Raw genomic sequence first — 17563 nt, 5'->3', positions numbered from 1 at the left:
TGAGTGGATGTGTTAATGTTGGAATGGTTTGAATAGGTCGAAAAATGTGGGAATTGTGCAACTTGGAAAAATGTCCCATTCATTCCAATGGGAACTTCCTGGAAATTTTGGGAAAAGCAGGATTTTGGGAAAATGATTAGGAGCATGAATGCCCTGAATGAGCTCAATTGGTTGGTGTTGGAATTGCTTAAATCGAGCAAGAAATGCTGAAGTAGTAAATTGTATTAGGGAATTTGGGAAAATCGAGAATTTTTTTGAACTTGGAAAAAAGGTAGTTGGAATTTCCAGAATGTTGGAATGTGTTGAAGGTGGAATGGTTTGAATGGGTTGAAGAATGTGGGGATTGTGGAAGTTTGAAAAATGGCCAATTCATTTTGAAGGAGGAAAATAAAAAAATTAAAAAGGAATTGTGGGAAATCCGGGAATTTTTTATTTTTTTTTAGAATTGTTGAAGTAGAGCACACAATTCCTGAACAGGCTGAATATTTTGAAGTTGAAACAGTTTGAATCAGATGAAAAATGTGGAAGTTTGAAGAATGTCTCATTGATTTCAATGGGAATTTCGGGAAAAGCGGGAATTTTTTTGAAAATGGTAAAAAACTTGAATGGTCTGAATGAGTTGAAATGGTTGGTGTTGACATTTTTCAAATCCGTGGAGAAATGTTGAAGTAGTAACATGTTGAAATGAGAAATGGTATTACGGAATTCCTGGAATTTCGGGGAAACCGGGAATGTTTTCCAATTCAAAAACCAACTTCGTTTTTTGTCCTGATTAAGAGGAATGTTTTGACGGTGGAACGGTTGAAATGGGTTGAAAAATGTGGAAGGGGTAGTCGCCAGAAAAAAGTGTGGAAGTAGGGCTTTGGAAAAGCAGGAATTTTGGAAAATCCTGGAGTTTTTTTTTTACTTGGAAAAGGTGAAGTTTGAATTTCCAGGATGGTGGAATGTGTTGAAGGTGGAATTGTTTGAAAATGTGGAAATGGTGGAAGTTTGAAATTTGGCCAAATCATTTTAAATGGGGAAAAATGTCCCGGAAAACCTGGAATTCTGGGAAATCTGGAATTTTTTTGGGGATTTGTCAAAGGAAAGCCCGCGATTCCTGAATAGGCTGAACAGTTTGAAGTCGGAACGCTTTGAATTCACCACAATTATGACTAAACTCGACACCATGGTAGAAGTATCGTCACTAGATGACGTCAAAGTTACAAGTTACATTGAAAACGATGATGTTGTGTTCCAAATTGAAGGAATTTACTGAAATTGAGTGAGTGTTTTTTTATATAAATATATATTTTGCATTCAATTTTAGTTACTTTGAATTTAAAAACCCCTGGCGCTGTTTTGTATTGCTTTTGTACTTACTTTGATTAATATTTCTCAACTGTTTGTAAATGTTGAAATTTATAAATAAAGGTTTATAAAATTAAAAAAATAAAAACGGTACACGTTACACTATTTAGTGTGGGCGGGTTTAATTATTTACTGGGTTTCTTGATGAAATGTTTCAAAGTAGATGCTCGCTGTTTGTTCAGTCATATTTGATGTGGTTTTCAACTGAATTGAACGAAGAAGTGCATTCTTTTCGCTGCTTCCTGTTGCTAGGACAACAAGGCTACGAAGCGGAACCATAATTACTCGCCCTTGACAACCCGGAATGTTTCCCAGCGCACACAACCCGGAAGTGAGGAGCACGTTTACGTGTTTGAAGCAAAAGTAGCCAAGAAGACAACAGTAGAGTATTTTCTAATCAACACTAGAGTATTTTCTAATCAACAGTAAAGTATGTCGGACAACGAAGACAAGTGAGTAAAATAAAGGGGCAACTTTGAGGCGTAACATGTTTCACATGGTTGAAGTCGTCGTTCACTTTGTAGCCATCTTGCTAGCCGCGTGTTAGCAAGGCGGGTATTGTTGTGACTATTTTGTTGTTATTCGTGTTATTGTTGTGACTATTTTGTTGTTATTCGTGTTATTGTTGTGACTATTTTGTTGTTATTCGTGTTATTGGTGTGACTATTGTGTTCTCATTCGTGTTATTGTTGTGACTATTGTGTTCTCATTCGTGTTATTGGTGTGACTATTTTGTTCTCATTCGTGTTATTGTTGTGACTATTGTGTTCTCATTCGTGTTATTGGTGTGACTATTGTGTTCTCATTCGTGTTATTGGTGTGACTATTGTGTTCTCATTCGTGTTATTGTTGTGACTATTGTGTTCTCATTCGTGTTATTGTTGTGACTATTGTGTTCTCATTTGTGTTATTGGTGTGACTAGTGGTGTGACTATTGTGTGACTATTAGTGTGACTATTGTGTTCTCATTCGTGTTGTTGGTGTGACCATTGTGTGACTATTGTGTTCTCATTCGTGTTATTGGTGTGACTAGTGGTGTGACTGTTGTGTGACTATTGTGTTCTCATTCGTGTTATTGGTGTGACTATTGTGTTCTCATTCGTGTTATTAGTGTGACTATTGTGTGACTATTGTGTTCTCATTCGTGTTATTGGTGTGACTATTGTGTTCTCATTCGTGTTATTGGTGTGACTATTGTGTGACTATTAGTGTGACTATTGTGTTCTCATTCGTGTTATTGGTGTGACTATTGTTTTCTCTTTTGTGTTATTGGTGTGACTAGTGGTGTGACTATTGTGTGACTATTAGTGTGACTATTGTGTTCTCATTCGTGTTATTGGTGTGACTATTGTGTGACTATTGTGTTCTCATTCGTGTTATTAGTGTGACTATTGTGTGACTATTATGTTCTCATTCGTGTTATTGGTGTGACTATTGTGTTCTCATTCGTGTTATTGGTGTGACTATTGTGTTCTCATTCGTGTTATTGGTGTGACTATTGTGTTCTCATTCGTGTTATTGGTGTGACTATTGTGTGACTATTAGTGTGACTATTGTGTTCTCATTCGTGTTATTGGTGTGACTATTGTGTTTTCATTTGTGTTATTGGTGTGACTAGTGGTGTGACTATTGTGTGACTATTAGTGTGACTATTGTGTTCTCATTCGTGTTATTGGTGTGACTATTGTGTGACTATTGTGTTCTCATTCGTGTTATTAGTGTGACTATTGTGTGACTATTATGTTCTCATTCGTGTTATTGGTGTGACTATTGTGTTCTCATTCGTGTTATTGGTGTGACTATTGTGTTCTCATTCGTGTTATTGGTGTGACTATTGTGTGACTATTGTGTTCTCATTCATGTGACTATTATGTGACTATTGTGTTCTCATTCGTGTTATTGGTGTGACTATTGTGTGACTATTCGCTCTGCAATTTGTGATTTAATCTTATCCTCATCATTTTAGCTTCGATGACGGAGATTTTGATGACGCCGAAGAGGATGAGGGATTAGATGATCTGGGTAATGCGGAAGATGTGAGTTGAAGGACACAAAGGTATGTCTGTTTGACAAATACTCCTCCAACGTTTTTAATGTGCCACGTAACAGGAGGATCGAGAGAATGTGCAGATCCTACCTGCACGGGAGGGCCAGCAAGCCAACCAGAAGAGAATAACAACACAATACATGACCAAATATGAGCGAGCCAGAGTTTTGGGCACCAGAGCTCTCCAGATAGCGTAAGTATTGCTTCTCTTGTCTTAAAATGGTCATATTATGTTTTTTAAAACATGTCCTTGTGGTCTACTTGACATGTAAGGGTTCTTTGGTCAAAATGTTGAACACACCATCTTCAAGTCGCTTTATATCCATCTTTCGATGTGGCATTTTTTTTACCCCGGATTTCCACTGAATCGGAAACGGCCGCGGACCGGCTTCTCCGCCGCCCTCTGCGGTCCCCAGCACCAGTCTGTTGCAGATCCGTCGTGCAGCGAAATAGCGCAAACCTTTACGAGATCTTGCGAATCGCGTCATAAGGGAGTTAGTAATAAAGCCGACCACAAAACGTTTATTCTGTCTTTCCAGAGACGCAGAAGCAAATAAACTTGGTCCTGCCTTGATAAAGCACTTTTATTTGGGGCAGCAAGCAACAATACAACAGTTAAGGGATGATGTTTGATAAGGAATTATCGAGTTCGAGCCTATTATCGAATCCTCTTATCGAACCGATTCCTTATCGATTCTCTTATGGAGTCCAGATAGGTTGTTGTATATGGAAAAAAACACACAATATTTGGTGTAACAAAAGCTCACTTTTATTATATAATAAAAAAATAAAATCTAATAAATAAATAAATATTGACTGTTACCCACATGAAAAAATAATATAAAATAAAAAAAATATTGACTGTTGTTACCCAAAGTATATTAAGTGGGATTTTTCAGAGAAACAAATATATACAGTAACACAAAAACAATCTGTCTCTGTGATCACTATAGGTGTATAAATAATAATATAGTGTTAAATAAAATCAGTCCCTTGGGCACAAAACTGAAAATAATACAGCTCTCCAAAAAGTGCACTTCTGCTGCTATTTGACAACTGTTTGTTATGATGCTTGGACATTTTTGCACTTTATTTCTTTATTGAAAGAAAATTCTATGAAGAGAAAAGTTGTTTGCAAATGTGGTTACAATGCTAAAAAATGAAAAGTTAAAGCTAAAAAAAGAAATACACTTTATTGAGTTAACATTATTTCTTTATAGGGGGAAAGATGTTATGAGCTAGGGAATATAACAACTACACTACCCAGCATGCAACGGGAGTGACGAGCATGCGCGGTAGCCCCGAAAAGTGTTGCATGTTGCCACGCTGTGAAAGTAAACGTCAAGAACTCAGCCAACACGCCTCGTCTGCATTATTTATAATTAGACAGACAACACATATACAGTGTGATTTTGTTTTGTTTACAAGGAGAGAAAAACAAAAGTTAAAAAAGGGAGATATGTTGTATATATATGTATGTGCTGCGGTTGTTTTAAGAACGTTGCGACAGCTGCCGGAAAGGAGGTGCGTTGCTAGCCTGGTTGCTATGTTTCCGGTTGGTCGTAAAAGTGTTGGTCATGTGTTTGTAGTCTGCTCAAATCTCTCAGTAAGTTATTTGATGGATTATAGCTTTTGTTTTGAACTTTATTACACCTTGGAGCGCTTTTTCCCGTTCATTTTTTTCCTGCTTTCGCTATCTGCGCCTAATGACTGAGCTACGTGATGTCATTTCTTGTGATGTCCCACGGAGCATTTCTGGTCGGGACGGGATTCGAATAAAGAATCAACTCTTTTTCTTTACTATAGTGGTCTCGATAACGGGTACCAGTTCTCAAAAAGGGATTCGAGTCCAAGGACTCGGTTCTTTTCTTATCAAACAACCGGGAAAACCGGTTTTGAGTATCATCCCTACAACAGTTACATCATCCCTGGCCATCGTGTCACACAACCAGTTCCGGTCTCTGTCAGTTGATATTTGACACAGGCCCCCAAACCCATAGACATCTTCTAATGGTACGTAGCATGGAGCGCTACTGCCTACTGGCGCTGACGAGACGCGGGGCCGCCATCTTGGAGTGGTGATCCGCTCCACTCAGTGCAATTCATTTGGCAGGAGCAATGAACTGTCAGCGCATTTAATTCATCTTACCTCACTGAATACCACTGATTTCTACGTGCCTTTTTGTCATATGTGTAGCTATGATAAAAGACACATGTTTTATTATTCATAGTTTGCTTAACAGTAATATAATATTCTTATATGCTATAAATGACCAGACGTCCGAGATCAAAACTGGGAATATAATCCCAGAGAAGGGTCAGCTATTTTTAAATTGAAGAAACAATATGATTAGGTTATATATACATGCGTATATATCCTACATAAACAACATTAGATATCTATATATCTTATAGACTGTATCTCTGTTGCTGCAGCAGCAGAGAGTTTATTCTGTCTTGACACTTTGTATTGATATTTTTTATTACATTCTTCCCTTAAATGATCATGTTTACAGTGATTGTTTTATATGTATTTTTTATGTATGTCGCTTTGGATAAAAGCGTCTGCCAAATACTTAAACATAAACATATATAAACACCTGAAATTCTTTATATCAGCTAAAACCACCAATCTGTTTCACTGATTCAGAATAAAAGCAAATTCTGTCTTACCCAACAATGTTAGTATTTGAATATTGTTACTTGAAGACTTATTCCTGGTTACAATTATACTGTTAAGAAAGTCTTGTCTTATACTTTGCCTAAAATGAGAATGCATCATAATCACAAAATACAACCAATAGTACGTTAATGTTGAATCTTACTTGTGAAAAGTAATACCCCGATTCCTATTTTCAACAGTCCGCTCATTTGAGCAGGAAAACGCTGAACACCATCTTTGTTTTCTACCTGTCAACTGTCAGTTTAGCATCTTTGTTTTCTACCCGTCAACTATCAGTTTAGCATCTTTGTTTTCTACCTGTCAACTGTCAGTTTAGCATCTTTGTTTTCTACCTGTCAACTGTCAGTTTAGCATCTTTGTTTTCTACCCGTCAACTGTCAGTTTAGCATCTTTGTTTTCTACCTGTCAACTGTCAGTTTAGCATCTTTGTTTTCTACCTGTCAACTGTCAGTTTAGCATCTTTGTTTTCTACCTGTCAACTGTCAGTTTAGCATCTTTGTTTTCTACCTGTCAACTGTCAGTTTAGCATCTTTGTTTTCTACCTGTCAACTGTCAGTTTAGCATCTTTGTTTTCTACCTGTCAACTGTCAGTTTAGCATCTTTGTTTTCTACCTGTCAACTGTCACTTTAGCATCTTTGTTTTCTACCTGTCAACTGTCACTTTAGCATCTTTGTTTTCTACCTGTCAACTGTCAGTTTAGCATCTTTGTTTTCTACCTGTCAACTGTCAGTTTAGCATCTTTGTTTTCTACCTGTCAACTGTCAGTTTAGCATCTTTGTTTTCTACCTGTCAACTGTCAGTTTAGGCTGCTCGCCGGCTTCTCATCACCACTTCAAGATGGCGGCCCAATTTCTCGCGTCACAGCAGCCAATGCTGGGTCTACTTTCAAGATGTCTATGCCCAAACCCCCATTTAGCTGCCCGGGATATGCCTGTACATTATTCTTTTAATGTTTGACAGAATACAGGAGTATTTTATTTGGAAAGGAAACTGAATATTTTGTTTTTTGTATATCACTTCCTGTCCAACACTAGAGATTTTAGCTAAATTGAATGGATTTGTTGCGGCGACCGGCAAAAATAGAAGCTCTGCGTCATTTTAGCGCTGCAATGTGGAATGGCAACGGCATGTCGGTGACGTTCCGCAGTCGGTGGAAACTGACACATTGACCTGAACACAATTGGAAAGAGTGTGTGTGTGTGTGTGTGTGTGTGTGTGTGTGTGTGTGTGTGTGTGCCAGTCTGCGGCCCTTTTGGATTCAGTGGTTATTCGGGGTCCCCTGATTTCCATAGGACGTTGCGTAATCACGTACCTGCCAACAACTACGGTTTTACCTTAATGAGTACGGTTTTTGATAATCAGTGTTAAAAACTATGGTTTCCCATTAAAAAAGAATAACTTAAAAATCCTTTTAAACATTTTTTGTTCGTGAAGTCGCGAAATAACCGTACCAAACAATCACAATAGGCACTGCTCTGATAACTTCCTGTCCAGCGATTCCGTAAGCTGTGCGAGAGGCTACTTCTAGCTCCACTGCCAAACGCCAGGCAACAAATCGCCATCGTTGTCAACCGAATGCACGGTCGTGTAATCAGCTGGAGGAAAATTGCAAACGAGTCTCAAACCAAAAACAAAATGACAGTTATTCCATGAAGAATATTCCAAAGCCTATCCAGAAAATAGTTATCCATTCAAGAAAAGGGGAAAATTAGGCAATCTGCACTTGATGCTGCTGTAATGTTGGGATGGAAGAAAGGAGTTGCCGCTCTCATGAAGGAAACGTCTCTTACAGTGTTCTTAGCTGCTAAGTAGGGAAATACGCACTAAAACTGAATTTATTAAATGCCTAATTTCCTCTCCCTTAACTTGTATTTAACATAATACTATTTTAAAATCATAGGTCATTTCTTTGTAGTAGTTTTCAATGTTGATATTCAGACGATAATGTAATTGCCATAGAGTGGCATGTTAAAATATTGCAACATTATTCATATTTTTTACGAATTATTTGTATTTGAGAAACAACAGTGATTTAGTTTGAAGACATCTATGATGGCAACCAATGGTACTATACTTTTTTATTGATTTAATCTATGTCAGCTAATCTGATGTCATCACTTCAACATGATTCCAATAATGGAATAGAAATGACATGAATGTTCTTCAAGCTGAGATGATTCCAATTCAGCCTGCATAGACTTATTATGATGACATGATTACATGTCACATGCTGATGTTAGAATAAAAAAATTCTCTATAAATTACATGATTATTGAAAAATATTTTTGTATCATTATCATTATTATCCCACCAGTACTGTAAATTTCTGAATTTTTTATTTAGTTCTAACTTCTTCTTTTTTTTGTATAAATAGTTACATTTGGATTCATTTTTGCAATTTTTGTGTGTGTCAAAAGTTGCCTGTGATTATGACAAATGTGAAGGTTTTAGCCACAAGCTAACCTGACTGCTGAAATTCATTTACTCGGCAGATTATCCATATATGGTAGTCATTTACCCAAAGCGCTTTGCGTGAGTCCGCCATTGTAGTCAATAAGCTCCTCCTTTTTCCTCCATCCTCTTGTTGTGGGGCAGACTTGCTCGTACATGCACATGCATCCCGCGCTGTCGCCATTTCTAATACAAAGTAGCGTGCAGTTCTAACTTATATCTGTCAGTAGACTCGCTGTGGAAGCACTAAAATCTACAACAAAGATGGCTGCCAGAAGAGCCTGTAGAAGTAGAGGTGTTGTAAATAAGCCCGCCCACAAAACTGGGCATCCAGATGATGTGTAAAACATCTATGCAACATTTTGAGCAAAGAAGCACCATTACATGTTATGTAGACCACAATGAAGTGTTCAAATGTATAAACAAAATCCCATGACCTCCTTTTAAAATGTATATTGAGAAACATTTTGATGATGTCAGTTTTAGATTTATGTTTGTTCCTTACCACCAGGATGTGTGCACCTGTCATGGTGGAGCTGGAAGGAGAAACTGACCCGTTACAAATCGCCATGAAAGAGCTCAAGTAAGTCATACCTGCTTTTCCCGTCACTACTATTTTGCTGTACGACTGCAATTTCATTGACTTTGTAGATCATTTCTAGTCTTACTTTGAGTCGTTTCTACTGGGCAATGTGTCTAAAAGTATTTGTTGCGCTTGGGTATTATGTTAATATAGTAAGCCTCCCGACGGTCTGTATTACCGTTTTGAAATAAAATTATGGAAAAACCACGATTGATAAGAGAACATTCATGATGCATTCAAGGACCGCTGGACAGAGTCGGACGCCACAACGCTCACCAGAAATACTAATACATTTTATTTGTGACGTACTTTTCATTTGAATGCATCTTAAAGTGCCAGAGTACAAACCGATGTTTAAAACAGATAAAATGACCAAAATACTGTCAATGAAGCATAAGAAACACAAAATAGTGGCCTTTCAAACTGTCTATTTTAGTTACTGAACAAAATAAGTGTAAGTTTAGTGTGTGTATAAGTACATTTTGAGCACATTCAACAATACTGTCATCATTTTTGCCACCATAGTTGTGATATAACATTTTCCACATGTGCTGCTTATCTAAATAAATTAGCATTTGTTTTTGCTAGCCAACACCCACAAACAACAACAAAACACAAATGGTGATTAATGAACAAGTGGATGATGATAATAATGTAGCTGGTTTGTCATTATTCTGTGACAAATTCATCATGTTTTTAGAATATTAGACGTCATTTAACAAATCAACTCAATGTATTTTAGAAGGTTTGCTGAAAACCTTGTGCAGAGAGAGTGGAGACCCCGTTTTGAATTGTTTAACAATGCTGCCACTCTTTGCTTTAAAAGAGACTAATTATGCGTTTCCTCTTTTCTAGCCTATAAATATTACAATGTCGGACACTCGTGTTAAATGATTGCAAAGCATCAAATAATAAGAGTTATGCATTGAGAAGTGAGTTTTGGATCAGACGCACAAACAGAACACGAACCGAACTTGCGTACTCGTACTAACAAGCAGACCTGGAGCAACAGGTTGGGACGAGCACTGAGCACATTGACAAGCCTGGTTGCTGGTCTCGTCCACCAGGTGCGGCAAGATCCCCATCATCATCCGCAGGTACCTTCCAGATGGGAGCTACGAAGACTGGGGCTGCGACGAGCTCATCATAAGCGACTAAGTAAGACGTAAAGCTGGCCACAAACTGTAAATATTGCTTCCTCTAAAGCTGGCCAGTGACTTTTAGTACGGAAACAACAATTACAAGTAAGCGCCACAAGATGGAGACAGAACTTAAATTGAACATTTGACAAAATAAGCCTGTTTTTGTTTTGGTGGAGACATGTGATTGTTGTAAAAGAAATGTTTTATTGTTTTGAATAAACCTCTGTATTAATAAGCTAGTCTGTCGTAATCTACCAACACTGGTCCTGTTTGTAGGGAAGTCGGGTTTGTTATGTAAAAATTTATCTGACCACACATCCGTTCACTCGGAGCAAGAAAGGCAGAATTTCAGAAGTTTCCCAAACCATCATCAGGTGATAGACTGTATTGACCGCAGCAGGAAACTGAAATGTTGCTTATCATTCACAAACCTTATGTGAGACAAGAAAACATGTTTTTTAATGCATTCTAACTTGTAAATAAATGCTAGCAAAAGTCATCTAACAATGGGGAATACAGTCTCTCTATTCCGCCTATAAAGCACATTTAAAACATCCCAAAACCTCCATGAAGGTTTTATATACACGCTGTAAGTATATATGTCATGTAGTAACATTCATAATAACATGTAGTATATACATGATGTAAGTATATATGTCATGTAGTAACATTCATAATAACATGTAATATATACATGACGTAAGTATATATGTCATGTAGTAACATTCATAATAACATGTAATATATACATGATGTAAGTATATATGTCATGTAGTAACATTCATAATAACATGTCATATATACATGATGTAAGTATATATGTCATGTAGTAACATTCATAATAACATGTAATATATACATGATGTAAGTATATATATGTAATGTAGTAACATTCATAATAACATGTAATATATACATGATGTAAGTATATATGTCATGTAGTAACATTCATAATGACATGTCATATATACATGATGTAAGTATATATGTCATGTAGTAACATTCATAATAACATGTAGTATATACATGATGTAAGTATATATGTCATGTAGTAACATTCATAATAACATGTCATATATACATGACGTAAGTATATATGTCATGTAGTAACATTCATAATAACATGTCATATATACATGATGTAAGTATATATGTCATGTAGTAACATTCATAATAACATGTCATATATACATGATGTAAGTATATATGTCATGTAGTAACATTCATAATAACATGTAATATATACATGATGTAAGTATATATATGTAATGTAGTAACATTCATAATAACATGTCATATATACATGATGTAAGTATATATGTCATGTAGTAACATTCATAATAACATGTAATATATACATGATGTAAGTATATATGTCATGTAGTAACATTCATAATAACATGTCATATATACATGATGTAAGTATATATGTCATGTAGTAACATTCATAATAACATGTAATATATACATGATGTAAGTATATATGTCATGTAGTAACATTCATAATAACATGTAATATATACATGATGTAAGTATATATGTCATGTAGTAACATTCATAATAACATGTAATATATACATGATGTAAGTATATATGTCATGTAGTAAAATTCATAATAACATGTAATATATACATGATGTAAGTATATATGTCATGTAGTAACATTCATAATAACATGTAATATATACACGATGTAAGTATATATGTCATGTAGTAACATTCATAATAACATGTAATATATACATGATGTAAGTATATATGTCATGTAGTAACATTCATAATAACATGTAATATATACATGATGTAAGTATATACTGTATGTTATGAAGTAACATTCATAATGACATTTTAAGCGGCGTATTTCACTACGTTCACTATTTCCTTCAACAACAACAACACTACTAATCATGGCAGACTAAAAAAGAGACAAAAAAGACTACTTTGGGAAACATGATGATCCAGAAACTTCTATTTTTGAGCCTGAATATAAGGAGGATGATGTACAACTTTTAGAAGCTGTGTGCTAAACAGATGCAGCTTCAGTCAAACACTAAGCATCATGTAGCAGTATCGCTAAGTGCTAAACAAGATATACATGCTAAGTGCTAAACAAGATATACAAACGATCAACATAATACAACAATCACTTACTGTACAATGTCTGCTCTCACTGGGATAAAGACTGATGGGATGTTTATATCTTCCCATTTAGATGAAGAATGAATCCTAATCCTTACCACTAACAAGCGGTTTTTTTGTGTCTTTCTCACCATTCCCCGGGTCTGAGTCGGATGTCAAAGTTGACCAACTTGTGGGTTTATGTCCACAACCTTCTACTATTCAGGTGAGAGGCATGATTGATCTGCCAGACATGACATCATGACGTTGATTGATTGAAGCTTTTATTAGTAGATTGCACAGTACAGTACATATTCCGTACAATTGACCACTAAATGGTAACACCCCAATAAGTTTTTACACTTGTTTAAGTCCGGGGTCCAAGTAAATCAATTCATGGTACAAATATATACTATCATCATAATAAAGTCATCACACAAGTTAATCATCAGAGTATATACATTGAATTATTTACAATCCGGGGGGTGGGATGTTGGGGGGGTTAGGTTGGGTTGATATCAGCACTTCAGTCATCAACAATGGTATCATCAGAGAAATGGACATTGAAACAGTGTAGGTGTGACTTGGTAGGATATGTACTCAGAAAGCATAAGAACAAGTATATACATTTGTTTATTTAGATTTGATTATTTACAATCCGGGGAGGTGGGATGTGGTGGGGGGAGGGTGTTAGTTTAGGGTTGTAGTTGGCTGGAGGTGTTCTTTTAGTGCGGTTTTGAAGGAGGATAGAGATGCACTTTCTTTTACACCTGTATTGATATTGATGTGGCATAGAAGGAGAATGAGTTAAGACCTTTGTTAGATCGGAATCTGGGTTCAACGTGGTTAGTGGAGCTCCCCCTGGTGTTGTGGTTATGGCGGTCATTTACGTTAAGGAAGTAGTTTGACATGTACTTCGGTATCAGGGAGGTGTAGCGGATTTTATAGACTAGGCTCAGTGCAAGTTGTTTAACTCTGTCCTCTACCCTGAGCCAGCCCACTTTGGAGAAGTGGGTAGGAGTGAGGTGGGATCTGGGGTGGAGGTCTAGAAGTAACCTGACTAGCTTGTTTTGAGATGTTTGGAGTCTTGATTTGAGGGTTTTGGAGGTGCTGGGGTACCAGGAGGTGCATGTGTAGTCGAAACAGGGTTGAATGACGTAAACATGGCTCCAATTCGAGTCGGTCTCAGTCCTGGCACATTTTGTGGCAATTTCAAGGATTTTGTGCCATCAAAGTCAACATGTTCTGAACCCAATTATTGCTGGAATGAGCGAGACTGCAGCGTTCACACTGCAGTCTCATTCGATAATGAGGATTCGAAATAAAATAAATGTTTCGAATTAAATGCGATTCTTATTTGTAGCGATTCTTAATCGATTGCATTTTTTTTTAACAAAACCCGTTAATTTGTAAGTAATTAGCTTGCAGTCGTGCACTGACCAAATATGGCTGATTATCACTCCACACAAGTCCATAACATCCACAAAGTTCACATTTGTGCATGCACGCACAGTACAAAACGCTTGGTGGACAAAATGAGACAAAGGCGTGGCATAAAACACGTTTCTGTGGCGACGTCGGAGAAAGTTGTACATGTCAACAAACTAGGGTGAGTTCAAGGAGCGCGGAAATTAGGACAGATTTGGTGCTTGCCAAATGCTGACTTCAGTGAAGCATGTTGAAGGAAACTGTGGAATTTATAACAATTAGGAAGGTTTGTCCTCCTACACAAAACATCTTTTCAGAATCAGAATAGTTTTATTGCCATTGTTTGAGAACGGGTTCACAAACTAGGAATTTTTCTTGGTGCAATGGTGCAACATAAAACACATATTTGGTAATAAAAAGAGCTGTAACTGAGCTATCAGATGGAATTCAAGGAGCTGCTGTTAGGAGTTATTGTTCATTTGCCTGATGGCCCAGGGGAAAAAACTGTTGAGGTGTGGGTCTGGATGGAGCGTAGTCTCCTGCCTGAGGGGAGAGGGGAGAATAGTGTGTGTCCAGGGTGAGAAGAGTCAGCTGTGATCCCACCCACACGCCTCCTGGTCCTGGAGGAGAACAAGTCCTGGAGGGATGGGAGCTTGCAGCCAATCACCTTCTCAGCAGCACGTACCATGCGCTGCAGTCTATTCTTATCCTGAACCACACATTTTCATGCATTTTTGTAAAAGCCCCAGGGATCCACCAGGTCGGCGCTAAAGAGCCGCGGGTTACCGACCTCGGTCCTCGTGGTTCCTAGTCCTAGTTGTGCACTTCCCAACACTTTATGTGCGATGAGCAAGCAAAAGTGCGTCACATTTGTTTTTGACATTGAGCACATATTGCTTCAAAAGGGCTTTTTCTCTCCCGTGGAAACACACACACACACACACACACACACGCACACACACACACGCACACACACACACACACACACACACGTCTTTAAAGGCCTACTGAAATGAATTTTTTTTATTTAAACGGGGATAGCAGATCTATTCTATCTGACTTCCCTCGCAAAATAGACGCTTCGCACCGACAACTTTCTTCTTTGCTTGCTCAGCTTCTTTCTCCATAATGCAATGAACAAATTGCAACAGATTCACCAACACAGATGTCTAGAATACACCCAGAATGAGATGAAAACAGCTATTTTGTATTGTATTCAATGGGGAAGGCATACCTCTGTTCCCCGGGCTACGTCACGCGCATACGTCATCCTCCGAAGGCTTTTTCAACCGGAAGTGTGGCGGCAAATGTAAAATGTCACTTTATAAGTTAACCCGGCCGTGTTGGCATGTGTTGCAATGTTAAGATTTCATCATTGATATATAAACTATCAGACTGCGTGGTCGCTAGTAGTGGCTTTCAGTAGGCCTTTAAATCTCTGGATTGATGAAGTCATGTGCTGATCATTCTTACTGGGGACCCTGGGGAAAAACAGTTAATATGGTTCATGGGGACCACATTTAAATCGTTTTGCATAATTCACACAAATTTGTACGTGACTACTGAGGACCATTTAAAAAAATTAAAAAAAAAGTTTAGTACCAGCTTCAGTCCGATTAAGGGGCTGCTGTGCAAATGTCTCACACTCAAACTAAGCAGTAAACATGTTTTATGGGCCAAAGCTTAAAAATCACTTAGGCATCTTCAGAATGGATCTGACTATCATTTAAAAAGGTTTCCCTTTTTTTTGTCCCCATACCTTCAGAGGTCCCCTAACGGTGACAGAGCCATGTCCCCATTAAGTCAGCATTGCCAGAACACACACACACACACACACACACACACACACACACTCACACAGCAGACAGTGTTTGTATTGTTGGCTGCAAATAGGTTGTTGCCCGGGCAGCAAGTAGGCCAGTGTTGGAAATGAGGCTGAGCGTGTGTGAACACACAAACTGTACGTCTGCCGTGTCTTTCTGATGAGGCAGCAAACAACCAACAGGAAGTAGAATTGGACATCCACATCTGCATTTCAATAGCATCGATACCAAGCTTGCTGTAAACACAGCTGGAAAAAAAAAAAGACTTTTGTTGTGTGCTATTTGCACCAAATGTTCTGCAATGTATGGAGGGGGGAAACATCACGCTTCAACACATCGAACATTGAAACGCCAGCATTGCTAGGTGGGATGTTGATAGCTACGAAGACCCCTGCCCTGCTGAAAAAGCTGCCCTAATGCCAGTTTTGTAGAAAATAAGCACAAAATACAATTAAGAGTATTTTTTAAAACAAAAATAGATATTAATAAGTTATCAGTTATTGGTATCATTCTGGAGAAGCAGGCCTGTCGTAAACAAACGTGGTGTTGAGACTTTGTCACTGTTTCAGAGAAAGACTTCCCCTGTGCTATTTTTTACTAATTGTCCTGCTGACCTGTAAGGAGGAGAAAAACATCACACTTCAACACATCGAACATTGAAAGGCCAGCATCGCCAGGTGGGATGTTATGAAAGCTACGAAGACGCTTGCACTGCTAAAAGAAGCTGCCCTTAAGCCAGTTTGATAGAAAATAAGCACAGAGTACAATTGCGTGTATTTTTAAAACAAAAATAGATATTAATAAGTTATCTGTTATCATTCTTGAGAAGCTGGCCTGTCCTAAATGTCCTTTGAGCTGGTCGTAAACAAACGTGGCGTCGATCGTGTTTCGGCGAAAGCCTTTCCCCTCTGCTATGTTCACTCATTGTTCTGCGCACCTGCGACGAGGAGAAAAGCATCACACTTCAACACATCGAACACTGAAACGCCAGCATGGCTAGGAAGGCTCTTTTGAAACTCTGCTTAAAAAGCTGCCGACACAGAAAATACACTTAAATGTCCATTTAAAACCATAACAGTTGTATCATTCTGGAGAAGCAAGTATTTCTTCGGAGCTCACGGTAAACAAACATGGCTGTGTGGGACTTTCCCACTGTGGGAAGAAAGACAGCATTCACATTAGATTATTATTCTTACATTCAGTCGCTAAATACAATTCATTTGCATAAAATCTTTGTCCTGTGTTTAATGGTGACGCTAATCTTGTAAGTAGTGACATGTAGGCGTGCATTATTGTCACTAGCTCACTATTCAATCCCGGCGTCAACAGGAAGACTTTCAAAGGCTTTTTCAAGGAATCCAGTTTATGCTGGTTGTGATGCTTTAATATGGAATCTGTTGATTAGATAAAACCCTCAGGGGGGCCTGCTCTCATGGGGCAGGAAGTGTGTGTGCGCGCGTGTGTGCGTGTGTGTGTGTGTGTGTGTGCGTGTGTGTGGACTGTCCATGTGACGATCAGCTGCAGCGACCACAATGAGGACACCATCATGTCGCCTGCAGCACAAGATTCTGTTAATGTCGTCTTTATTCACTTTATACACTGCACGCCATCACACTGCTGCCTCGCCACTGTTGTTGTTGTTGTTGTTAGGCATTTTTCCATTTGGTCATTAAGTCACACATTTTTTTCTTTATGGGTTAGTGATCTTTAGGAACACTATAACTCTGTCCTTTTCCATCCGAGTAGCACTGCATACTGTACTAAACCTAAAAAAACTAAACAAAACTATATATATATATATATATATATATATATATATATATATATATATATATATATATATATATATATATATATATATATATATATATATATATTAGGGATGTCCGATAATGGCTTTTTGCCGATATCCGATATGCCGATATTGTCCAACTCTT

General features: G+C 37.8%; 1 protein-coding gene and 1 long non-coding RNA gene across 2 annotated transcripts in view; both read left to right on the top strand.

Moving 5' to 3' along the window:
- Positions 1-1553: 1553 nt before the first annotated feature.
- LOC133642994 (DNA-directed RNA polymerases I, II, and III subunit RPABC2-like) lies at positions 1554-10764 on the top strand. Its single transcript, XM_062037415.1, has 5 exons — positions 1554-1802; positions 3317-3386; positions 3460-3590; positions 9044-9115; positions 10183-10764. The coding sequence occupies exons 1-5, from the start codon at positions 1783-1785 to the stop codon at positions 10271-10273; spliced, it is 384 nt and encodes a 127-aa protein (XP_061893399.1). The 5' UTR covers positions 1554-1782; the 3' UTR covers positions 10274-10764.
- Positions 10765-12538: 1774 nt separating this feature from the next.
- Positions 12539-17563, top strand: part of LOC133642359 (uncharacterized) — a 41806-nt gene continuing 36781 nt past the window's right edge. Inside the window, exon 1 of the long non-coding RNA XR_009824498.1 lies at positions 12539-12601. This is a non-coding gene — a long non-coding RNA (uncharacterized LOC133642359). The remainder of the gene's footprint in view (positions 12602-17563) is intronic.

Source organism: Entelurus aequoreus, linkage group LG25 (assembly GCF_033978785.1).
Source record: "Entelurus aequoreus isolate RoL-2023_Sb linkage group LG25, RoL_Eaeq_v1.1, whole genome shotgun sequence".
In the NCBI taxonomy this organism is placed as follows: domain Eukaryota; kingdom Metazoa; phylum Chordata; class Actinopteri; order Syngnathiformes; family Syngnathidae; genus Entelurus; species Entelurus aequoreus.
This window is presented reverse-complemented; position numbering and strand designations above follow the sequence as displayed.

What these genes read in the sequence shown, in the direction of transcription:
- LOC133642994 (XM_062037415.1), top strand. Translation starts at nt 1,783, where the DNA reads ATGTCGGACAACGAAGACAA. An exon ending in ATGTCGGACAACGAAGACAA is followed by an intron (nt 1,803 to 3,316) that starts GTGAGTAAAATA and finishes TCATCATTTTAG; the next exon opens with CTTCGATGACGGAGATTTTG. An exon ending in ATCTGGGTAATGCGGAAGAT is followed by an intron (nt 3,387 to 3,459) that starts GTGAGTTGAAGG and finishes GCCACGTAACAG; the next exon opens with GAGGATCGAGAGAATGTGCA.